We start from the raw sequence: 27,076 nt of genomic DNA, 5'->3' as shown, positions 1-27,076 counted from the left end.
TAGGACTTTGTAGACTAGCTTGCAATTTACTGGGCCAGATGGTAGTGCTTCAAGTTCAGAATTAGCTCTGTTGATAGATGTTAAATACGTGTGCGATTCAAAACTCATTAACGAATATTTGATTTTGTCAGCAATATATCGCTAGCGTGAATTCAGAATCATCCGCAGTAGCGAGGGAAATCACTCTGTCATTTCAACAGGCAGACGGCAGGTAAACAAAAATGTAATCATTTGAAAGCTTGAAAACGTCCCATGGAACCTTGTAACGTGACACTCTCATTGGTCATGTGACCTTGCCGTAAAGTCCGATTTAGTGCAAGTATCAGTGTCGAGATCACCGCAGTGTTGGAGTCTAATTTATTAAATATCAGAGTTGACATTGAGGTTTTACTGGGACAAGATTAAACGAGTTTTATGTAATTTTGTCTCAAGGGAAAACCCCATAGCTGATGAATAGGACGACAATGTTATCACGCAATCCTCTAACACACGTGTATCCCATGGTGTGGTCTATCCGAGGATGGTATGGAGATAACGACGGAGGATATTGTAGTGTGGGTGTTATGATGTTTATCGTTACACACAGAGGGAGGATACCGATAACAATGACAACAATCAGTATTGTCACCGCCAACTAAATATAAACATATTAATTTATAAACACTTCTATGTTACATTAGGTTGGATTGTGCTTCTGAACGGATCTAGCAGATTTATGGTATGTACTATCTAAAGGACCATCACTGATGTGTAAGTGTTGGACGATACACATATATTTAATACGTATACCACTAGGTGTGATAACGATTCAGTCATGATTTGTGTATTAAGACATCATTGATTAGATGGAGAGAAAAGAGGTTGTGCAGGTTTTAGCATGTTAATCAAATTATTTCTATATGATTGTCTTTATTTTATTTCTGTTTATCCGTGACAGACATTTAATGATTGCATTTCAAAACCCGAAAATTCAAGCAATAAAGAGGAGTGAAATGTTTCCTCTGTTAATCGTATACTGTTTGTCACAAGTCACGTCCGTCCAGGTAAATGTTAGCGTAAATATTCCTGTGTGGATGTTTAGTGTACGGTTTCCTGTCTGTAATTGTCGGTACAGAAGACATGCCTCGGGGGTAGGAGGGGAGGATGCAGAGGATATATGGGGTCGAGAGGTTGACACTTAAAGTTTTGCTCCATACATTTGTTTCTCTCCGTCACTTTTGCCCCTTAATGTGTGGGTTATGCCATTGTGTTTGTCAATATAGCACAATTGTATTACAAAGCAAAAAAATAGTGTATTAGAAATAATGTAAACATTGCGTAATCCAACGAAATAATGTTAGGAGATAATCGAGTTTTCTAATCTTTGAGATATGTTCATGAGAAATAATGTATAAAAAGTTGATTTTAAGGCATAGCGTAAGAAAACAATCCAGCAACACAATAATGTATGGCGGTTATTTACATTCAATTAATCTCTTTAATAAGGTATGATGTTTCATAAACAATTCGTTTGCTATTGATATATTTTGACATCTTTTACAAATGTTAACCTTTTGTTTCTGGTTTTCATGTATTCATTTTTTATAAAGGTCTATGTTTTTAAAATTGTTGTTTGGCCCTAAATGACTCAAATTGTCGATGGGCCAATCTTATTGTTTTTATTGCCAGAAGTAACTCCACCGAGTGGAATAACGACATGATAAACGCTGTTAATTAATAGAAATAATGTCAATAGATAATCTTTGTATCTATTGACAGGAGTTAATCCGACGATATGATGACAACATAATTTACAGAGCTAGGTAAATGATGTCATGTCAATATAAACATTGATCCGTGCTTTTAGTGTCAGAAGTTAATCAAGACAATATAATGACGACATAATACAGTTAAGTTAAAGATAAATATCAGTTCTTAATCTTAGTTTATTTTTAAAGTCAGCAGTTAATCAATCGACATAATGACATATATTGCCAATAGATAATATTTGTATTTGATGTCAGGATTTTATCAAGTTAAATTAATTTAAGAAGATAAGCCATATTTTATGTTTTGAATAAATGTATTCATATAATACCAAGATTTTATCAAACGTTAAAATACGGTCAGGAAACACAAGGACATTAAGCCACCAACCAACCACTGGACTGTGCTCCTACATCACAAGAGACTTGCTATAATTATACTGTTAAGACAGCATGCACTCTGTACTCGGTTATGATTAATATGCACGCTGTAGTTGTTACGCATGAGTTAACTGTATTTATTCATACTGAATCCACCACTTTAAATTGTATTCGCCGATGATGTACATATTTATAACGTTTTCCCTAAACTTTCAATTTCCCCAGTACTTCCCCATTTGTGTTTGTGAGGACTATAAGGTAATTATAGACGATCGACTTAAGCGGCATTTCCTTTCATCATCCAGTCATCATCACCTTAGGTCAAAGTCATTACTTAAATATACGGAACACCTCTGTGTTTACCGCATAGTTTAATGGATGTTAACACACGACACACATAGTTATGAAGTGAGTATTTTGTTTCTTGTCCAAATCGCGACACAGATATACATTAACGTTGCGTACACTCGCCTTGTTTAGTTCGTGGATTTACCGGAAGAAATGTCTCTTTCGACATTATTTAACGTGTCCTTGGGGTTCTATTAAATTACGGTAAGAAACAAATTTAGTCAAAACTTTATACACCTAGTGGACATACATGCACTGTTTTAAAACGAAATATGTTCATGCATGTATATATATATATTTATATAATCTACACTGTTTAGATATACTTATGTAACACAAGTAAAAGGTGCTTTATAAAGGCATACGTAAAACATTAGAAGGGGAATATCGAGAAGGCATACCCACACCTAGACTGGCCACCGTCTCCAGTATATTGAATAATTAAGAAAATAACTTTAACTCTAAAAAGTTTGATCACTTGGATGTCTGATTCTTCTAAACTAGGGGGAGATAAGCCAGTAGTAAAATGCAGCCGATAAATTCTTTATATAAACTTAGGGGCTGGTAACCAGTCTAACCCCCTCCCACACTCAAGGTAGACTTACCACACAGTCTTATACTGTGAAGATTGTTCCCCCTATATCGTACCAGGGTTTACTGTAAAACTTGATGTTCTGTAGACTTATCGTACCAGGGTTTACTGTAAAACTTGATGTTCTTTAGACTTATCACACCAGGGTAAACTGTAAAGTTTGATGCTCTTAAGGACTCACACAACTAAATAATTTACTATATGTTATTACCAAACATTTTAGCTAATAAATTTAATATCTGAAGTTCAAAACTAGTGACAACTGTCTAGATTCATAAATACATAACTTACAAAGGCTACAAAATGACTTTTTTGGTAGGTTTAGTGGCATATTGGAGTGTTACAGCGGCAAGAAGTTGACAACCGGAAGTTTACAAGCAAAACCGGTGACCCAAATTAGAAACGCGCCCAGACATTTTGCCCCTGTGCAAATCCGCACACAGACATGGAAATATATCAAAAGTATATATTTTTCAAAAGTTAAATAGCTGAACATTTCATTTATCTAAAAATCTGTCATCAGTTCCTTATTCAACTCCTTCAGTGGCCCAGTACTTAGCCGGAACTTATTTCAGATAGGAGCTACAAACGCTGATTGGCTGATTAAGTTGTGGGAGTCCTTAAGACTTACTGCGTCAGGACTTACTGTAAAGTTTGATGTCCGCTCTATTTAACGCACGAAGGTTATTTGTAAAATTTGATGTCCTCTAGACTTATCGCACCAGGGTTTATTGTAAATTGTGATGTTCTCTAGACTTATCAGACCAGGGTTTACTGTTTAGTTTGATGTCCTCTAGACTTATCAGACAAGGGTTTACTGTTTAGTTGTATGTCCTCTAGACTTATCAGACCAGGGTTTACTGTTTAGTGTGATGTCCTCTAAACTTATCAGACCAGGGCTTACTGTTTAGTGTGATGTCCTCTACACTTATCAGACCAGGGTTTACTGTTTAGTGTGATGTCCCCTAGACTTATCAGACCAGGGCTTACTGTTTAGTTTTATGTTCTCTAGACTTATCAGACCAGGGTTTACTGTTTAGTTTGATGTCCTCTAGACTTATCAGACCAGGGTGTACTGTTTAGTTTGATGTCCTCTAGACTTATCAGACCAGGGTTTACTGTTTAGTTTGATGTCCCCTAGACTTATCAGACCAGGGTTACTGTTTAGTGTGATGTCCTCTAGACTTATCAGACCAGGGTTTACTGTTTAGTGTGATGTCCCCTACACTTATCAGACCAGGGTTTACTGTTTAGTTGTATGTCCTCTACACTTATCAGACCAGGGTTTACTGTTTAGTTGTATGTTCTCTGGACTTATCCGACCAGGGTTTACTGTTTAGTTTTATGTCCTATAGACTTATCAGACCAGGGTTTACTGTTTAGTTGTACGTCCTCTACACTTATCAGACCAGGGTTTACTGTTTAGTGTGATTTCCCCTACACTTATCAGACCAGGGTTTACTGTTTAGTGTGATGTCCCCTACACTTATCAGACCAGGGCTTACTGTTTAGTTGTATGTCCTCTAGACTTATCAGACCAGGGTTTACTGTTCAGTGTGATGTCCCCTAGACTTATCAGACCAGGGCTTACTGTTTAGTTTTATGTTCTCTAGACTTATCAGACCAGGGTTTACTGTTTAGTTTTATGTCCCATAGACTTATCAGACAAGGGTTTACTGTTTAGTTTTATGTCCTATAGACTTATCAGACCAGCGTTTACTGTTTAGTTTGATGTCCTCTAGACTTATCAGACCAGGGTTTACTGTTCAGTGTGATGTCCCCTAGACTTATCAGACCAGGGTTACTGTTTAGTGTGATGTCCTCTAGACTTATCAGACCAGAGTTTACTGTTCAGTGTGATGTCCTCTAGACTTATCAGACCAGGGTTTAATGTTTAGTTTGATGTTCGCTAGACTTATCAGACCAGGGTTTACTGTTTAGTTTTATGTTCCCTAGATTTATCAGACCAGGGTTACTGTTTAGTGTGATGTCCTCTACACTTATCAGACCAGGGTTTACTGTTTAGTTGTATGTCCTCTAGACTTATCAGACCAGGGTTTACTGTAAAGTTTGATGTCCTCTAAAATGTATCGCACCAGGGTTTACTGTTAAGTTTAAGTTTTATGTCCTCTAAACCGAGGATTTTATGGTAATTATTCGACCACCTCCAGACTTATCAAATCAGGTTTAACTGTGTGTATCGATCAGTTTAAAATGTTGACGATACGAAACTGTTGTTTTTGCTATATTTGCGACATAAAATTTGTTCGATATTATTCCCGGGAACTCGTTACCATTCTAACAAAGAGTAAGATAGGACTTTTGGCTATACCTAGATTTGAAACTCGAAGATTTTTCAAGAAACAATTCAACGAAAATATGTCGCTCCGACATTATAGCAATATGTTTCATCCTCTGCATATGAGTCTTTCCTTTTCTGAATTACAATTCTTCGTAATCAAGGACTCTTTTTTTCACTTTTTTTTTATTGCGTTGTTTATTTTCCACGATCACCATATAGGATGATATTAAGTTTTCCCATTTTGTAGATTCGTTTGAGGTTGCGGAGAGCGTGTTTGCGTTGTTTGAGTGGTTGTATGATGACTCGCCAAGGCTAAAGAGAACTCCGTGACTCCCAACAGACTAATTGATCTGACGGTAATCAGTCAGGTTTCATACTCAGGTAAGTCATCAGCTAGGTATTACGTACAGGTTAGGCGTAATTAACACCCAAATCAATGACACTGTTATACATGTATGTTAGATCCACTAGAGGCGTTAGGTCGTATAATCGATCGGTATTGCTAAATATGTTACAACTAATCACATGTATTCCACTTATTTAAATGATTGCCAGTATCAACAGACACTTTAACATCGATATAATAACGAAACTGTAATAATGTATGTAGTACAGATATTTCAGTGAAAAATAAAAAAATAGCGCCAACGTTTCATGAAGCGCCGATGCTTCGGTAAAGATGTAGCGCCGACGTTTCAGTAAAGATGAAGCGCCGACGATTCAGTAAAGATGTAGCGCTGAAATTTCAGTAAAGATTAGCGCCGACGTTTCAATAAAGATTAGCGCCGACATTTCAATAAAGATAAGTGCCGACGTTTCAGTAAAGATGTAGCGCCGACGTTTCAGTAAAGATGTAGTGCCGACGTTTCAATAAAGATAAGTGCCGACGTTTCAGTAAAGATTAGCGCCGACATTTCAGTAAAGATGTAGCGCCGACATTTCAGTAAAGATTAGCGCCGACATTTCAATAAAGATAAGCGCCGACGTTTCAGTAAAGATGTAGTGCCGACGTTTCAATAAAGATAAGTGCCGACGTTTCAATAAAGATTAGCGCCGACATTTCAGTAAAGATTACCGCCGACGTTTCAATAAAGATTAGCGCCGACATTTCAATAAATATTAGCGCCGACATTTCAGTAAAGATTAGCGCCGACATTTCGACATTTCAGTAAAGATTAGCGCCGACATTTCAGTAAAGATTAGCGCCGACGTTTCAATAAAGATTAGCGCTGACTGGTAACCTTGTCAAGCTATGACTTGTCTCGATGCATACATTGCTTGTGTATATTTTTTTTATATATTATAGCCCACATGATAGGGAAACATGATTATTTGTTTCCTCTATGAAACAAATAGTCATATTTTCCTACAAAAGAAATAAAAGTAAACCGCTAACGGGATAACTTCAATGAATTTGAATGTAAAGCTAGTTTTCAACGATTATGAAACCATTTAGTCCAAGATCCATGAAAACCATAAATTACGCTGAGAAAATAGATTTGAACAGGAAATTTTTAAAAACTTTACAAAACACCATCCGGAGAGAAGTACTTGAAGTACTTATAACGTATTCGTTTCGTTAGCGTAACCAATGTATATCATTGTTATCATTTAGTTGAAAAAGTAATACGGGGAAGTTACGTTATCTTCCGTCTGGTAAATGTAGTGTTGATGCTGTGATAATGTTATTACAGCCTGATGTTGATATACGTTGATTGTGTGGTAATACCAACAGTTTCTTCCGCCTATATCCATAAAACCGTGGTTTATGTCCTCCAAAACTACAGACATGGTAAAATTCATCTTATCCAGCCTCTCAAATCATAATACCTGTCGATGTATCTGTAAATGTTTGCTTTGGGTAATTTTGTTTCAAACAACAAATGTAATGTTTTATGATATGGACATTCAACCATCATTTTCACATCCACCATACTTTTCCAAACTCGACAGAGGCAGACAAAGGCGTAATGCATCCCTTCGGCATTCTACCGGTATTTTAAGGAGGGACTTACCAAACGCCTCTTAATAGGAAAACATGACGGGAGATACAAAACCTACTGTGTACATTAATGAACCAGTTCAATGTATGGTCTACTTATAAGGACATATAACAAAAGGGAACACGTATTTGAGGCAGTTGACAATGCGATCAAAATGTTTGCTAGCGCCCTCCTAACAGCGAGGGTAACTACTAACGAGAGATAAGAATATCATACGGTGGCCGCGTACAGGTTATTGTAGGCCGTGCATGATAAATGAAACCTTCCAAACGAGGGACATACACTTTTCTTTAATTATCATCAGCATACATCTTACTTGCCTTTTCATTTTTATTTCAGGAGCCACTCAGGACCAGGACAATACGGCTACCTGATGAAGTAATATTTCTCTTCTAGATTTCGGACAATTCCTTTCTAACCAAAGACACATACCGTTTATTGGTACCTTTTTCCTAACGGAAATGCTGGCCTGTATCATTTCTGAAGAGTATCGATTTATACCTGGTATCATATTGTGCAATTAGTTTTAAGTCTAGTTATTGTAGCCCTCGTGTAACCGATATGTGTATTCCTTAGAAACAAGATGAGAACTTTGTTGAAGTTAACGTTACCAGGTTTACTTCATTATGCAATTCTTTACTGCGATTTTCTCGGCAGAGCAACTTTGCCAACCAGCAAATGACCGTTACATTCGTTATGAAAGACGTTCAGCGAAGTCTTAGAAAAGCAGTTTTGTCATATGGAATATGACAGTTAAATCACAACATTTTCAAACTTTTGGAAAAAGTACCACAACAATGATGGCATATTTAATCGGGTACGAGGTATTCATCATTATTTTTTCTGTAATAGCGCAGCCTACTCATGGAATATTGTGGGCAAACGTGAGTGGTGACGTCTTTTTGGGTGGCTTATTTCCAATTCACAGAGCAACAGACAACGGCCGGTGTGGGGGTATCCACGAACAGGATGGCATTCAAACTCTGGAAACAGCCGTCTGGACCTTAAAACAAATAAACGACAAATCTCAAAATCTCAAAATAGGCCTTGTTAGTATGGATACATGTGAAACGGATACGGTCGCCTTGGAGAACGCGTTAGAATTCGTCAGCATGGACGGAGTAACTTTTGATTTAGATCCGGCTGAAGATGGATATGTTTGTCGTGATGGAAGCATCCCATACCGGAACTCCACTACTGGTCCAGTGCGTATGGGCAACAGGGCGGTCGGGGTAGTTGGTGCAGCGTTTAGTCAAGTTTCTATAGCCGTTGCAAGCTTCTTGCGACTTTTCAAAGTACCACAGGTAAGAAAGGTACACGTTTACGTACTGAACATGCTCTAAAATATAATGTAAAATAATTGTAAATTCTGAATATAGAGCATATACTTACACACAACTAGTGATATTTTTCAAGAATTTACATTTATATATTGTGTTTATAAAGTCATCACGACAAAGTTTTTCCTTGTTTACATATTTATTTTAATTTATATTTTGTAAGTTGAAAATTCAAAATTCAACGAGAGAAAAATCGATGATCAATCAAATAACTAACAGCACACTTTTAAATGATTCTCACATTCACTAAAAGCGATATACTTGAATTTTTTGTATAGGAATTTCATAGGATATTTCTTCCAGGGAAAAAGTAAACCTTATCAAACCGGAAATAACAAACGAAAAAAATAATGAAAATATAAAAAGTGTACTTTCTTGTAATAGAACAGTCGTTTTAACTATTGCTAGGGAGCTTCAAGCTTCAAAACTCGTCAACCATAGATCAAACGTTTTTTGCTTTGGCTCATGTTGGTTTAGGGGTTCCTACATGTGCAGATCTGTTGTTGTAGATAAGCTATTGGTCAACTAGTCCAGAACTAAGTGACAAGGGTCGCTTTTCCTTCTTCAAGAGAACTGTTCCCTCTGATGCCTTCCAGGCCCGAGTAATCGTTAACATTCTCACGTAAGTGACCATTGCTTTAGCTGTCTCCATGGAGTTGGTCCAAACGAAAAGAGTAAAATTAGTATATGCCACGTTTACCATGATAGGGTTTATCATAACAACTTCGATATTATTCTGCTTGGAAATCATGTACTTTAGCGTAACCACTTTTTTTTCTTCTAATAATTCCATTCCATACGTTTTTAAACTGTACGACCACCACCATCACTTTGGAGCTTACACACTTCCTAATCAGTCGAGTTTCTACAGTAAGGGATGGAGAATAAAATGTACAACTATATGGCATTCTTTTGTATTTGTGCGGGAGTTGCTGCCTCGTTTACAAAAGTATTACCATGTTAAATAAAAAAAAATTGTTATATAAAACTGTCATATCTGTGTATATACATTTGGGAATAAAAATAACCCACGTCTTCAATATCCCCTATCATGTTGGCATGTTTTTATAGTGATCAATTATCAACATTTCATTGTTTTTGTATCGTTAAAAGGCGCAGGTTTAAAAAAGATAACTTTTCGTTTGCAGATTTGAAACCGCATCTTCAGAGAAAAATGTTCATAACCGCCATAATAATCTCACAACGGGTTATGCTATGTGTTATACAACAGATCCTGTCTGTTTTTCAGCCAACTGGAGTGGTGGTATGTCGTAGCTGTTTACGAACAGACGACCTACGGCGCAAATCTGTACTTTGAGATGAAACGTTTGGCTGAGGAAGAAGGCATCTGTTTTGGTTTAACAGAAGAAATAAAACTTTCAAAAGTTGGGCTTGATGACGAACTAGAAACGATAGCACACAGGATTTCGGATGCCAAAAACACACACGGTAGGCAATTACCTTATGTTGATGCACGTAAAAGGGTGTGTGTTATACAGCGAATGAGGACAAAGTAACGTACCGGTAGGGTTTCGTGGTAAAGCGGTGTATTCTCAACATTAGAATGGTAGCAATTGTATACGAAAGACGTATTAAATTAGTTGTCTGCAAATTGGCAGCCATTCGATACATATTCTTGCTCTACGGTACCTCTGTGTGTGTGAATAACTTGTGATTTTATGTGGAAACTTTTGATTTGCTCAGGTAAAGTTGTCGTCATACTCATCACTCACTACGGCCTTGCCAAGTCGCTGTTCCAGGCGGTTGACCGGAAGTCATTGGGAGACAAGGTTCGCTGGATAGGTGTTGACGCATGGGCAGGGCGACAATTTGACGAGACCATACAACAGGTGGTGAGCGGGGCCATAGCTGTACAACCCTTGGCCAGGAAGTTGAAGGGTTTCGATGAATACTTTACCAGGTAAGTATTAATGCTGATGAAAGATGTTTCATTTAAGGATCGAAATGCATGTTTTAATAGTAATGATAGTATGCAACACGGTTCCATTCATCCTATTCCATAATTCGCGGTAGAGACAACTTTATGCTATTGTGCTTTGTGGTCTCATTTTGTTCTACCAACTGGCGGAACAGCCAATTTTGCAGGAACTGGTTATGCTATCCGTGGTTACCAGTTCCGCTAGGCGTCTAACGTCAAAGAAGACATTACTGAAATGTCGTCATAATCTTATTTGACTTAGCACGATTATTCATCTCTAATTACACAAATAGTTTAACGGAAAGACCTTAGTAGTTTCCAATTAAAAAATATTGCTGTTTAAGTTGTTTCTAAGGACTATACAAAGAAAATGCAAATAATAAAATTATCAATTATTTCTTTCTATAGAGATAATGAATTATTAAATTATGTCCCTTTTAGCCTGACTCCGGCAACGAACACATGGAATCCGTGGTTCCAGGAATACTGGGAGTTCCATTTCAACTGTAAACTCTCGGATAAATCCACAAGTCCGTGTACGGGCAAGGAACAACTCAGTGCTGCTAACGGTAATACATGTGCTCTTTAAGGCTTGCGGTGGGGTACGACATGGAGAGGAAAGTTTTGACTATATATTCTCTTTAAGTTTCGATTGTAATAATTATATCTACCTACTGAGTGTACAGGCACAGAACTGCTCAGGTATGCTTAGGGTGATTAAGCTTGTCCGGGGTCTTAGACTAGGCATAACCTGCATCTACCTTAGACATGCTTTATTTCTATCTATGACGAAGTTTCTATCTACCTTAGAAATAGCCAAGGTCTTTTACGAGGTCAATTTCTACCTTACATATATGTTTAACTAGCCAATGCCTTTTGCTATTTCTGATTTATTTTTACTATTTTAACACGATGTAATACATGTATAAAGGGAAACCTTCTTAGGTTGGAACTGTTTGTGGTAACATATGTTAGTGTTATCATATTAAGCTTACATAAGGTAGACATAAAGATATTCCCGAGAAGAAATAGATTGAGAATGTAAAAAGGAAATAACTATCGCAATTAAACACAATTCAATATGCATCACACGCTCCTTAATCACCTAATCGCCAATAGGGATGTAAATTCAATGGTCTATGAATAACATCTACTATATATTTATAATGTGATACCCTGTTAAGATCAATTATGATTTCTACCTTGTTTGACCATAAGCATCACCGATGAGTCTTAGAAGGACGAAGCAGCTTATGGTGTAGTGTGTTCTTTTGGCATGCTGTACAATGTTTATATTACCAAATTGTATAAAAGCAATCACATTTGAGTCTTTTACGTTCATCCCCCATTTCTGTTTTAACCAATTTGGATATCCTACTTTTCGGTCCTTATCGTCAGCGATGAGTCTAAGAAGGACGAAGCACCTTATGGTGTAGTGTGTTCTTTTGGCATGCTGTACAATGTTTATATTACCAAATTGTATAAAAGCAATCACATTTGAGTCTTTTACGTTCATCCCCGATTTCTGTTTTAACCAATTTGGATATCCTACTTTTCGGTCCTTATCGTCAGCGATGAGTCTCAGAAGGACGAAACAGCTGTATGGTGTAGTGTGTTATTTTGGCATGCTGTACAATGTTTATATTACCAAATTGTATAAAAGCAATCACATTTGAGTCTTTTACGTTCATCCCCCATTTCTGTTTTAACCAATTTGGATATCCTACTTTTCGGCCCTTATCGTCAGCGATGAGTCTCGGAAGGACGAAACAGCTGTATGGTGTAGTGTGTTATTTTGGCATGCTGTACAATGTTTATATGACCAAATTGTAAAGTAGCAATCACATTTGAGTCCTTTACGTTCATCCCCCATTTCTGTTTTAACCAAATTGGATATCCTACTTTTCGGCCCTTATCGTCAGCGATGAGTCTCGGAAGGACGAAACAGCTGTATGGTTTAGTGTGTTATTTTGGCATGCTGTACAATGTTTATATACCAAATTGTATAGAAGCAATCACATTTGAGTCCTTTACGTTCATCCCCCATTTCTGTTTTAACCAATTTGGATATCCTACTTTTCGACCCTTATGAGTAACAGAAGGACAAAACAGCTGTATGGTGTTGTGTACTAAATGTTTGGCATGCTGTACAATGTACCAAATATCATAGATGCAATCACATGTGTGTTGGTTACGTTCATCTTCTACCTGTAGGATATGAACAGCTCCAGTCCCTTTACTACGTACAGGACGCCGTCACAGCCTTTGCTGACGCCCTGCATAAAATCCACCAAGACGCATGTGGACTCTACTACCGTGGAATCTGCCCTAACATGGCCACCAAACTGACCGGAGAGACGCTACTGACGGCCCTGGATAACATAGAGTTCATAGGTATCTTTAAAAGTGCGATAAAAAAAGAAGATAGATTAAGACCACGTTTTGTGGTCGCGATCAACATCTTACTGGGAAACACTATTTTCCTATATGCTGTATACATTTCAATGATTGCTATTTTGCAAAACAAGTTCGTCTGGTAGATTCCATATCATAAGTTCGGTTTTCATGTCGAGAACTTGACATTAATTGAATTTTATCTGGATGTAAATGGTTGATATCGTTGGCGAAGCAGCAGACTTATACCCTTCTACATCCCCGGTCCTAGCTTGTTATGTCCCAAACATTGCAGGTGTTCATTTTTACATTGGTCATGCTTTCTGTTTCTTCCTTTCCAGATTAGAAAGTGAAATGAAGAAGCCTATGTTTTGACCTGCTTTAGTTTTTTTATTTCCTTTGTCCTTCCTTATCCTTTGTTTTCTTTAAACACCTTCCTTTCCAAACTTTTGCAAAAACACGTCCTGAACGTTCAATGATTTTTTCTGCTTTCATCTCTTTCTTTCAAATGTTTTTCCTTTGTTCTGGAAACCCAATTTTTTTCCCCATTACTTGTTCAGTTGCAAGAACTGTGATGATGCTGGGATTTTACTTGCCTAATATATTTGGCGCAGATAAAATTTCGTATTGGAGGTTAGAAAATCAGAATATTCGATAAAACATCAAGCACTGTTTATAGTTCCAGTGGTCCTTGTTAAACTACCAACGTTATCCAAACCATCTATGGCATTCCCATTAATGATGTAAATTATCGGTGCCTGTGTCAACCCTTCTTATTAATCCTCCAGATCCGTTGGGGTTTCCGTTCCAATTTATCAACGGTACTGACGGACCTCCACGCTACAGCATTATGATGTACAGAAAGAACGGCGACAAGTTCCAGTGGCAGGAAATCGGAAACTTCACCGGTAGTGTAGCAAATAATCCATTGACTGATAAAAATAGAATAGGTAACCATAGCCGATTGGCAGAAAAACATCAGGTTATTGGCAGAGGAAGACAAGTTCACGGGAAATCATACATATACTAGAACTCCCTTTGGCAATACTGAAAAAGCAACATAACAGGTGTACCAGGAATTATAAAAAAAACGTTACTTTCCCTCAAATAATTTTGCTGAAGGAAACAAAAAGCTATTACTGTGAACAAAGAAAGCACGACTTCAAACTGAAATATTAATTTACTATATATCTACAGACAAATTATAAATAGTTCAAGTAAAATGTAAATAAATAGAAGCAGTAAGTAAAACATGCATTGGTATCAAAAGGCAGCAGCGATACCAAACAACGGTCAGAGACATTTATTGTACCGAATGTACATACACCTGTACATAGCCATAGAAGGTTTCATATACAAAACTTTTCATAAATATCAGCAAAATAATTTCTTTTAATATTTGATAAATGCAAGAAGCATAACATGTGTACCAGATATTATAAAAAACATCACTTTCCCATAAATATTTATTTCTGAAGGAAACAAAAAGCTATTACTGTGAACACAGAAACCATGCTTTTATCCAACCCAATCATTTGTATTAGATAAACTGAATATTAATTAACTATATGTCCACAAACAAATCAGATAATAGTTCAAGTAAAATGTTAATAAATAGATACAGTAAACTAGCAATACATTAGTAAAACACACATCGGTATCGAAAGACAGCAGCGGCACTATACAACGGTCAGAGACATTTATGATACTACAAGTACATACACATGTTCATAGCCATATCAGGTTTTACATAAATAAGTTTAACCCAAAACTTTTCATAAATATCAGCAAAATTATTTCTTTCAAGATTTGATAAATGCAAGAAGCATATTATGTCCGTAATATATAACCTTACAATAAACTTGTGAAGTGTTTGCATAACTCTATATTAATATTGTTTTCCTGTGAAATGTAAGCTTTAGTCTGTATTTAGATATATTGCTACCTTGTGAAAATAATATATCTCTATATCTCTAAGATATGTAACTTTCCATTCAGTTCCATGTTTGCTATATCTTATATTGGCGTTCTTTATTATTTTTGGAGACAATGTTTACATGTTGAACGATTAGATCTAATAATTTTAAGGGTCAAGATTTTAACGCATGTCCTTTAAAGTTAGTTTTACAATTTATTTGATACTCCTTTTGATTATTTTCAAGACTCTGATGGTCTGTACCGGTTTGACATCGAGAAGCTGCCATACAACGTGTCTGTCTGTTCATCCGTCTGTGACACTGGTGAGGAACGACGTGTTACGGCCAGTCGGCCATGTTGCTGGTACTGCAAACAATGTACAAAGGACCAATACGTGTCAGACGAATTCACTTGTGAAACATGTCCACAAAGCTCCACACCAAACAACTTACGTAATGCTTGCCATCCACTTCCTCTAGAGTTCGTTTCCTTTGGCGATCCCGTCGCAATATTTGCTTGTGTGTTTTCTAGCGTAGGAATATTGTTGTGTTTGTTCGTGCTTGTGATCTATATCCGGTTCCGGTCAACGCCTATTGTAAAAGCTTCTGGTATAGAGCTCAGCTTTGTCTTGCTAGCGGGAATTGTATTATCCTATGGAGCAACGTTTATGTTTATGGCTAAACCTTCACCAGTCATCTGCGGCTTCAGACGTACCTTATTAGGAGTTTGTTATACGGTCTGCTATGCTACCATTTTGACGAAGACTAATAGAATATACAGAATATTTTCTATGAAAGAAAATGCTAAAATTCTAAGAATGAAACGATTTACCAGCTCCAAGTCGTCTCTGGTGATAACGATACTTCTTTGTGCTATAGAGTTAGTGGCAATAGTTGTGTGGTTGATATTCGATCCGCCAAAAGCTGTACAAATGGACTACAAAACTGGTGACGCAATCCGTAATGTTTTAGTTTGTCATGATAGTATGGACTTTTCCTACATCGGAGTGTTAATATATCCTTTTATACTTATGATCATATGTATTGTTTACGCTGTGAAGACAAGAAAGACTCCAGATGGATTCAACGAAACTAAGTTTATAACATTTTGTTCAACTTCGACATTTATTATATGGGTAGCATTTATCCCTACGTATTTTGCTACGAGCAACTCTTCCTTAAGAGTAGCCTCGTTGACCATGTCACTGTTAGTGAATGCCACTGTAATATTGACCCTTCTATTCTTGAGGAAAATCTACATCGTGTTATTTAGACCAATGAAAAACACACGTGAGAAAGTTATGAGTCGTGCGTCACTAAGTCATGACCTCGGAGACAGCAACTGCAGCAACGTTCAACCACGACCAGGTAAGCATGCGGCGTGATACTACATGTACCCTATGTACATTGTTTTGAGAAAAGGTTTAGCATAAAAATAAATTCTGTGTATTTTTAAGTCGACCTAACTGCTATATAAATTTCAAGATATCTGCGGTCCTGGAAAATGGTCCTTGAAATGATGTTCTTATGTACAATGTAGTAAGTGTTGTTTATTGTAAACTTTGTTAAAAGTATCGTTTGTACATAAGCTGTAATTACTTGTGTGTATCGATAAGTAACAAAGGATGTAACCGAAATTACATTAATGTATTGCCTTTGCAAGGATATGTTTTCCAATTTTTAATAACAAAAAGAGCCTACGTGTGTCTATATCGAAATTAGAAATCGTGACAGAATATGGCTATATTGTACATATAATTATAAAAAGAGGCTACATTTGTATATATCGTAGTATTTATCTACATTGTAATTACAAATTGTTAATGTGATAATGTTTATTTTTAAATATAACTACATTTGTCTATTTAACAAAATAGTAATGCGATTCAAACAAAGGGGATCTAAGGCATATATTATGTTTCCAGCCTCAACGTATTCTATCAGCAGACAGGACGTCAAAGAGACTGTAAGGAAGGTTAACGGGATAAAGGCCGAAGTGGTGCGTATGGACTCGGAAGGATTCTCTGTCCCATCCCCCGGTATTGGCAGTCTCGGAATGAGTCTTAGCGGCTCGCAGATGCTCTTGGATATCACAGGAAATGTCCACGAAAATAACGAAAACTCTTCCCGTCAGGCAATACACGTTCTCGACGGTAATGTAGAAAATGGTCATAGCACTAGTCCAGCTGTGACTAAAAAGGGGAGGTCACTCAAAGTGATCCTCCCCGAGATCAAACTGAACGACATCCCTTTGTCTACGTGAATGTTTGTAGCTGTATATACATTGTAATTTTGATATCTTCATTTATATATATCATAGGATTGTATTTTTAACATAACAATGGCTCAGGGGAAAAGCCAGGCGTCTGATTCTTAGCCAAGAAAGCAGGATCGGTGACCAAAGCTAGTAGTTGAACCAATGCAATAATCCATATAATCCAACATTGCCGGTAAGGTTAATAAATATCTCAAACAGTATCATCTAGATTTGAATTCTTTCCGGTTTAAGTCTGTCAGGACACCCTAAGTGAATCTTATTGTTTCTGAACCAAACATAATTGAATGTTGCGGCATACAATTGTTAATTAGCTGGACATTTATTAACTTCAACTAAAAGTATATATGGTTGATTGGTTCAAATGTCATTGCACGCTTCTCTCATGACTTAAGTAAATATTATAATGCCATAGATTCATGAAATAATCTATGATGGGTACAACTGACTTACGATCGTTATAACTTTGACTTTTGATTTATAAAATAGATGCATGTACAAGTAAACAAATAACAACGAAACGCTTCCCGCATGGTCCTGTTGTGCAAATCATTTTATTGCAAATGAAGATTGAATTTACATTGGATATCGTATATAATCTGTTGTGATATAAAACAATGAGCAATTTTACCATTTGATGTATTTTGTATGTGATGACTCGTTGAACATGAAAATGTTTAATTTTTTCATAAAATTTCTGTCGTAACATGAAAATTCTTAAGACGGATTACGCTGGTATGATAACATTACAGAGGATCGCCGCTCAGCTGAGGTTCATTCGATGTTTCTGTACCATTCGTCTGAAACAGAAGACACAAGATTCATTAACCAAATTGAATGTGTAGATATCTATATGTGTGTGTGTGAACGATTGAAAGATGTTTTGACAAGATAAGAAAATGTTTTAATAAATGTGTCTGTATAACGTTGAACATAAATCATTTAAAAGATGGGGTAAGAGGAGAAAACTCCAGTTTACATATTTCAAGGGGGGGGGGGGGGGGGGGGGGGAGACAGACTGTGTTCATGTAAAACATGCTAGGTGACGGTGAACAAACTCTCCACCTACCTATAATGTATGCCAGTATGGATAAGATATAACTATTTTTCGTGATCGTTAATGACCCCTAGCATGATGCTTATCCACAAGTAAAACTGTTTAATGTTAAGGCCACAAACGATTATACATATTACATATGACAACACAAAATTCATCCCCTAAAAGCATAACAGAACAAGCATATTTATACATATTAGATATACACAGAGGTCACAAATACAAAAAGATGATACATGAGGTCTAACTTAATTACAGAAAGGTCAAACGCGATTACAAATATAGTCACACATGATAACACAGAAGTCACACGTGATTTCACTTAGTTAACGCAAGATTAACCAGACCATGCACTGTGAGACAGAAGTCACAAACTAAACACGGAAGTAGCATACGGTAACACAGAGGTCACAAACTAAACACGAACACAGCATACGGAAACACAGAGGTCACAAACTAAACACGGAAGTAGCATACGGTAACACAGGGGTCACAAACTAAACACGGAAGTAGCATTCGGTAACACAGAGGTCACAAACTAAACACGGAAGTAGCAAACGGTAACACAGAGGTCACAAACAAAACACGGAAGTAGCATACGGTAACACAGAGGTCACATACTAAACACGGAAGTAGCATACGGTAACACAGAGGTCACAAACTAAACACGGAAATAGCATACGGTAACACAGGGGTCACAAACTAAACACAGAAGTAGCATACGGTAACACAGGGGTCACATATGATGACTCAAATGTGTCAAAGAGTGTAATGAAGCTATCTGAAGGATTCCAAACAGTTGCTATTAGTTAAACGATTATAATGTTTGAGATTGGTCACAATTATATACCAGATATGAAACGTCATAGTCAAGAGTGGAACTCTCCTGTAGTAAAACTAGCAATAAAGCTCGCAATGGCTTTTTGGTTATGAGTCTGTACACAACATGGTGTCAAAATGGTTAAATTTGAAACCATCAATGACCGATTATCCGGCAATAGTAATGGGAGCTACTCAAACGTTCCATGTCGTCAATGGATAGTTTACACTATATGGGTACTTCTAGGAGTCCAATGGGTTGAGCATCTTAATTACCAGCAGATTGGAGGAGTTGTTGATCGGTACTTACCGCCAGATTTTGGAAACTGTCGACAGACGTTGAGTACAGACAGTGACATCGGTAATTATGACAAATTGGGACACCTTTGATGCAATGACACTGGTCTTGTCCATAGCATGTCTTCAGTAGATCTAGTAATAAATTATTTGCATTAAACAGGTTTAAACAAATAGTCTAAATTGCATGCGAGAGTAATGAATCGTCCTAGATCTTGTTGCATCAAGATCCATTATATTCAACACAGACTAAGAAGCAATCATTTGTTGATTTAATTTTTGAAAGATGCGTCAAGTTAAAACCCTGCTGATCTTATTTTTTTTTTATTAAATCGTTATTGATTCTCTGTCTATCGCAAGAATAAGAGCGTTACCAGAATGAACTACACTATTGATCGCTAACAAGGAATTGAACCCATATATATATATGCATAACAAGTTTCTCTATTTGATACGATTCTCAAGTGAATATTTCGTTATCATCATTAATATTCAATAAAAAATATGAAATGTATAATTTACATGTAAGTTAATGTGACATTTGAAGTAAGAGCATTTACGTACACATATATACTACATTTCCTTGTACACGAAGTCACACTTATGTACACATATATACTACCTTTCCTTGTACATGAAGTCACACTTACGTACACATATATACTACATTTCCTTGTACACGAAATCACACGTATGTACACATATATACTACATAATCTTGTACATGAAATCACACTTACGTACACATATATAATACATTTCCTTGTACACGAAGTCACACTTACGTACACATATATACTACATTTCCTTGTACATGAAGTCACACTTACGTACATATATATACTACATTTCCTTGTACACAAAATCACACGTATGTACACATATATACTACATAATCTTGTACATGAAATCACACTTACGTACACATATATAATACATTTCCTTGTACACGAAGTCACACTTACGTACACATATATACTACATTTCCTTGTACATGAAGTCACACTTACGTACACATATATACTACATTTCCTTGTACATGAAGTCATACTTACGTACACATATATACTACATTTCCTTGAAGATGAAGTCACACTTACGTACATATATATATGCTACATTTACTTGTACATGAAGTCACGCTTACGTACACATATATACTACATTTACTTGTACATGAAGTCACACTTATGTACACATATATACTACATTTCCTTGTACATGAAGTCACACTTACGTACACATATATACTACATTTCCTTGTACATGAAGTCATACTTACGTACACATATATACTACATTTCCTTGAAGATGAAGTCACACTTACGTACATATATATATGCTACATTTACTTGTACATGAAGTCACGCTTACGTTCACATATACACTACATTTACTTGTACATGAAGTCACACTTATGTACACATATATACTACATTTCCTTGTACATGAAGTCACACTTACGTACACATATATACTACGTTTCCTTGTACACGAAGTCACACTTACGTACAATTTCCTTGTACATGAAGTCACACTTACGTACACATATATACTATATTTCCTTGTACATGAAGTCACACTTACGTACACATATATACCACATTTCCTTGTACATGAAGTCATACTTACGTACGCATATATACTACATTTCCTTGTACATGAAGTCATACTTACGTACGCATATATACTACATTTCCTTGTACATGAAGTCATACTTACGTAAACATATATACTACATTTCCTTGTACATGAAGTCATACTTACGTAAACATATATACTACATTTCCTTGTACATGAAGTCGCACTTACGTACACATATATACTACATGTCCTTGTACCCGAAGTCACACTTACGTACACATATATACTACATTTTCTTGTACATGAAATCATACTTACGTACACATATATACTACATTTCCTTGAAGATGAAGTCACACTTACGGACATATATATATGCTACATTTACTTGTACATGAAGTCACACTTATGTACACATATATACTACATTTCCTTGTACATGAAATCACACTTACGTACACATATATACTATATTTCCTTGTACATGAAGTCACACTTACGTACATATATATACTACATTTTCTTGTACATGAAGTCACACTTACGTACACATATATACTACATTTCCTTGTACATGAAATCACACTTACGTACACATATATACTATATTTCCTTGTACACGAAGTCACACTTACGTACACATATGTACTGCATTTCCTTGTATATGCGGTCACACTTACGTACACATATATACTACATTTTCTTGTACATGAAATCATACTTACGTACACATATATACTACATTTCCTTGTACATGAAGTCATACTTACGTACACATATATACTACATTTCCTTGTACACGAAGTCAATCTAACGTACACATATATACTACATTTCCTTGTACACGAAATCATACTTACGTATACATATATACTACATGTCCTTGTACATGAAGTCATACTTACGTACACATATATACTACATTTCGTGTACAAGGAAATGTAGTATATATGAGTACGTTAGATTGACTTCGTGTACACATATATACTACATTTCCTTGTACATGAAGTCACTCTAACCTGCACATATATACTAAATTTCCTTGTACATGAAGTCACACTTACGTACACATATATACTACATTTCCTTTTACATGAAGTCACACTTACGTACAGATATATACTATATTTCCTTGTACATGAAGGCACACTTACGTACAGATATATACTACATATCCTTGTACCCGAAGTCACACTTACGTACAGATATATACTACATTTCCTTGTACCCGAAGTCACACGTATGTACACATATATACAACATAATCTTGTACATGAAGTCACACTTACGTACAGATATATACTACATTTCTTGTACATGAAGTCACACTTACGTACACATATGTACTACATTTCCTTGTACTCAGTCCTCAGTGTAAATGTTAGCATTCGTCAACAGTAATCGTCAGCACTCGTGCAAGGATACTGATTTTTGACCGGGGGAACCACAAGTAATGCCAACAAAGTGCAATCATATGGGACAAAATCTCAGTTGTTAAAAGAACTTTTCATACTTGGTCCTGGACCTAACTTTTTTTTCCAATGACATGACTTTCAGTATATTCGCTAGAATGCTGATACTATGCATATACTTTCAAAATGGTAGCCAAAAAAAAAGTTTTCTTTTGCGATATGAAGGTCGATGTTTCCCATTATTTTTAATAACGTGCATTATTTCGTTGTTATTAACCTGGTTTTCGATTTGAGGACGTTACATCAATTTGATTTGACCTTCTTTTTTTTTTATGGCAGATGTCGTCAATAAACAACAAAACGCTTACTCTTCCGGAACACCTGCTCTTAATCCCCTTGTACTACTCAAAGGGCTAACATGACATGACATGACCATTGTTTTATTCTCATAAACAATACAGTGTAGAGAATACATATATACGAATGGGTGACAATAATACATGGTGGAACAGGATGGAGATTAGTATTGTAAATTAATTATGTCATTAATATTGGTAATAAATTTAGCCAATGATGTCAATTCATGTTTTGTTACATTCTTGAATAATGTATGCTATTTAAATGTGTTTGGACTTTCATAATAATATCTGGACATATGTTTTCGCCTACTATTGAGAATTGGTTGATGTGTACACGTAAACAGATAATGAAATTCGTCGCCAATTTCTCTTAAATAACTACATAATCCATCCATTTTCACGTATGATAGTTTTTTTGTGTTCATGTTTGGCTATTGTTCTCCATTCTGAGTACAAAGTTTGTTTTTGTTGTCACTTTGGCTATTTCTTGTGTGATGAATTAAAACAAAGATCAGCTATATGTTCATCATCAAATTACATAAGGTTCAGGTTCGCGATGTTTGGCAATAAGATTGTTTAGGAACATTCGATACACTTTTTGTTTCCGTTACATACGATATACATACTCGTTATCCTTGTCTTCAAATCGTCAAACAAAATATACTTTGTAATTTAATTTGCAAATATTTTCTCAGCCGATCGGTGAAAGTGAAAATATGCCTGTATGAGGAAAGGGATAACATTGGGTTTGGTTTGGTGAGAGATGTTACTATTAGTACATGAATAAATGGAGAAAAAAATCAGCAATTCGATTTAAACATACAGCGCTTTCTAGAAAAAACAGGGCTCCCCAAACTCAAAGATCATCTGACATGACTACATTGTACATATATGGTGAAGTGGGCAAATGAAATATTTCTATAACTGTAAATAACAGTTGTGTGCAACATAACATCCTGCAGCTGTTAAAGAATATTTTCCCACACATATTTTGTAATTTTAAAAACAAAATCCAAAATGAATTAACACTCAAAAAATAGATATAACAAATCCATGATAAATCGGTTTGTCTACCCAGGAATCATTGAAGGTTGTTGTGATAATCACGCCAAAACAGGAAAAGGTATCCAGTGTGACCAGTGTCAAAATTGGATTCACTATGACGGTGAAAGGCGAAACAAATCATTTAAGGAAGACAAGATAAAGCTGCATTGATAATAGGTAGGTAACTTGAACTCAAAAGTTATTAAAATATGACCAAATGTCAACATTCTTGGTCAAATCCATGTAGAGTCAATTTTTAAAGCCAGAACCGTAAGAGTGGCAACGAGACAAGTCCTCAGAGGGTACGCGGGGATAGTGATAGCCTATAATTAGAATATATGTGCTAAGCTGATCACTCTGGTGTATTGGAGATTTAACAGATAGTCAGCTCTGTATTGTATCATTTTTCGTGAGGGTTTGATGAGGGTGTTAAATAGGGTGGTTCATCAGTATGGATCATTATAAATAAAATTATCTCCAGTTTTAACTTTCATCTATTAGTAGGGCATCATCCCTCTTATATTTCAGAAGTAAAAAATACACGGCGGTAATCCCGAAACAAGGCATTCTAATTCTCAGAGTGATACATTTTTTTTTTAATTTCCCACCGGAGAACAAAGTTGTTTTTTTGCAGTAATTACGTATTCATCAGAGACAAAAAGAGCCCACGTGTTGTTTGAATGTAGAACAAACGTAAGAATTTGATTTTGTATGGTAAACATCATCAGTATATGAAGGGGGAATGATACTGCCTGAGTTAACAAAGTGAAAAAGACCAACACACTACTATGGAATTACTGTGACTCTCGTGGTCGTGAGGGTAATTGGACATGTCAACAGGACACATGGAAACATGTAAAAACCAAACCAATGTAACTTACATCCTGGGTTCACAAAACATACCTCAATTCTGGACTCTGTCCCGATAACCTCAGTATGCATCATAAATTAAATAGAACAAGAAAAAACCGAAGTGGCGACAAAACTATTATTCAAACCCGAAATCGATAAAGCTAGGGCAAATAGGAGAAAAGGAAAGATTTATGTGGGGACTTGAAAACGTTACACCAGGAGTATAAGACCATGTGTTCCGAAAGGGAAAGCGTCGACGACATGTAAATTCAGGTCAAATTCAATTAAACTAAATCCAATACTGTTATGCTTGATTAATAAAATCTATTACCTGTAACTGAGTTAGATCAGGTTATCTCAGTCGAGGGTTCAGATTCTGTAACAAAATCCCAACCGAGGCGTAAGCTAAGGTAATGTATCTTTTTTTTCTCGCAGTTAGTAAGAAAAAAAATCAATTTTGCTAAAAACTTCAAGTATCCCGTCTGGGGCCTAAAATTATAATGACCTATTCACTACTTAAGCTACATTTGAATGCTTCCGCTGAAAATATACTCCGTTCTTTCAAAGAAGATAACTTATTTTACAGTGTGGATTATATTTTATCTACAGCATAAAATATCTAATAACATCGAAACTATACATATAACATCAAAACTATACATATAACAACAAAACAGAACATTTATAATGCAGATTGTCAATTTCAAGCAGTTAACGCGCGGATGAACACATCGCAGTGTAAAAAATTAGCGAAATGTAACGTAAAGTTGCAAGACGGATCGGACGAGATAGAAAAATCTAGCATGGGGTATGACGTGGGATATCTCTGTCTAAGGTGCGAGAATAATAAAATATATTAATTGTAACTGAGCGAGTTTGGGTTTTCTCAGTTGAGGGTTAAGATTCTGTAACAAAATCCCATCCGAGGCGTAAGCCGAGGTTGGGATGGTACAGAATCTTAGCCCGAGACTGAGATTAATAGAATTTTTCTTCAGTTAAGAATATTACCCCGAGGGTTGAGATCACCCTGTCTCACTCCCAAGGGGGTGAATGATTATTTTTCTCTTACCCTGTTTACCCTCTTATGTATTTTATATAGACGTTACATCAGTGCAAGAAAATGTTGATGTGATGCGACTGAATTGTCGACGTGACGTCATTGTATTGTTGCCGTGACGTCATGGTATTGTTGCTATGACGTCATACAATTGTTGAGAACGTGCAAAGAACACGTGTAGCTATTAATCTTGCTCAGTTACAGGTAATTGTATTTTTTTTTCTCGTATCTTTTAGTTCGAAAAAAACTGTTCAATTTTGCTAAAACTACAAATATCCCGTCTGAGGCCTCAAATATTAATGACCTTTTTACTACTTAAGCTACATTTGAATGCTTCCGCGTAAAAATGTAGTCCGTCCTTACATAGACTACAACCTATTTAACAGTGTAGATTATCTTTTATCTACAACATCAAATATCTAACAACATCAAAACTATACATATAACGATAAAACAGAACATTTATAATAATGATTGCCAATTTCAAGCAGTTCACGCGCGGATGAATACATCGCAGTGTAAAACTTTCGCTGAATGTCACGTACAGGTAAAAGACAGATCGAACGAGATAGAAAAATGTAGCATGGGGTATGACGTGGGATATCTCTGTCTGAGGTGCGAGAAACAACAATAAACGCCAAAAAAACCCCATTCCACTTACTACATGCTCAGATGATACACTACTCCTGTCTTATTCAACGAAAAATGTACGACACAAACTGGTGATTGAGCCTTTAATATTTGGTGATAGAAAGAGTTTCTCGTAACTATGAGAAAATCAATTTATTGTTGGAATAGTTTGTTAATGTAACAAGTAATGGATGAACAGTATATTCTAAAGTAGTTAACTCAAGCACTATCATAACATTGTTTTGACCCTATAACATTACTGACTGATTACGATATCATCTCTGGTTGTTTCCATCGTTTCTAAACACCAAAACTGTTCTCACTTACGAGGTTACACTGACACAAATCACAGTAATCAGATTGACAAGATTGCACTGTAAACACAAAATGAGGTGTTAAAAGTCAACAACAGAATACCGAAGTGTGAAAAACACCCTTATTCGAGCTCAAAATCGATGCAACCATCTAACAGTAGTAGAGGTAGTGCTGGTATAATTACCTGGAGACATAACAGTAGTAGAGGTGGTGCTGATATAATTAACTGGAGATATAACAGTAGTAGAGGTGGTGCATTACCTGGAGGTATAACAGTAGTAGAGGTGGTGCTGGTATAATTACCTGGAGATATAACAGTAGTAGAGGTGGTTCTGATATAATTACCTGGAGAAATAACAGTAGTAGAGGTGGTGCTGATATAATTACCTGGAGATATAACAGTAGTAGAGGTGGT

General features: G+C 36.2%; 1 protein-coding gene and 1 long non-coding RNA gene across 4 annotated transcripts; both read left to right on the top strand.

Moving 5' to 3' along the window:
- The first annotated feature begins 532 nt into the window (after positions 1-532).
- On the top strand, positions 533-17,865 carry LOC110446135 (metabotropic glutamate receptor 6-like). 3 transcript variants are annotated; one of them, XM_021491128.1, is made up of 11 exons: positions 533-718; positions 5,616-5,749; positions 7,711-8,675; positions 9,221-9,333; positions 9,961-10,160; positions 10,416-10,632; positions 11,092-11,219; positions 12,865-13,044; positions 13,833-13,952; positions 15,207-16,328; positions 16,886-17,865. In XM_021491128.1, exons 3-11 carry the CDS (start codon positions 8,118-8,120, stop codon positions 17,221-17,223), a joined length of 2,976 nt encoding a protein of 991 aa, XP_021346803.1. In that variant the 5' UTR covers positions 533-718; positions 5,616-5,749; positions 7,711-8,117; the 3' UTR covers positions 17,224-17,865. The 3 variants fall into 3 exon arrangements, with proteins under 3 accessions (XP_021346803.1, XP_021346804.1, XP_021346802.1); XM_021491129.1 differs by lacking the exon at positions 533-718 and adding an exon at positions 2,506-2,534; XM_021491127.1 differs by lacking the exon at positions 533-718 and adding an exon at positions 2,548-2,678.
- Positions 17,866-18,248: 383 nt separating this feature from the next.
- LOC110446136 lies at positions 18,249-19,033 on the top strand. Its single transcript, XR_002462432.1, has 2 exons — positions 18,249-18,699; positions 18,741-19,033. It is a non-coding gene; the product is annotated as an uncharacterized LOC110446136 (long non-coding RNA).
- Positions 19,034-27,076: the final 8,043 nt, after the last annotated feature.

The sequence above is a fragment of the Mizuhopecten yessoensis genome, unplaced genomic scaffold (assembly GCF_002113885.1).
Source record: "Mizuhopecten yessoensis strain PY_sf001 unplaced genomic scaffold, ASM211388v2 scaffold2589, whole genome shotgun sequence".
Taxonomy (NCBI): Eukaryota; Metazoa; Mollusca; class Bivalvia; order Pectinida; family Pectinidae; genus Mizuhopecten; species Mizuhopecten yessoensis.
Note: the sequence above shows the minus strand (reverse complement) of the source record. Positions and strands in the feature narration are given on the sequence as shown.

What these genes read in the sequence shown, in the direction of transcription:
- LOC110446135 (XM_021491128.1), top strand. Translation starts at nt 8,118, where the DNA reads ATGACAGTTAAATCACAACATTTTCAAACTTTTGGAAAAAGTACCACA. An exon ending in GACTTTTCAAAGTACCACAG is followed by an intron (nt 8,676 to 9,220) that starts GTAAGAAAGGTA and finishes CTGTTGTTGTAG; the next exon opens with ATAAGCTATTGGTCAACTAG. An exon ending in CAACGTTCAACCACGACCAG is followed by an intron (nt 16,329 to 16,885) that starts GTAAGCATGCGG and finishes TTATGTTTCCAG; the next exon opens with CCTCAACGTATTCTATCAGC.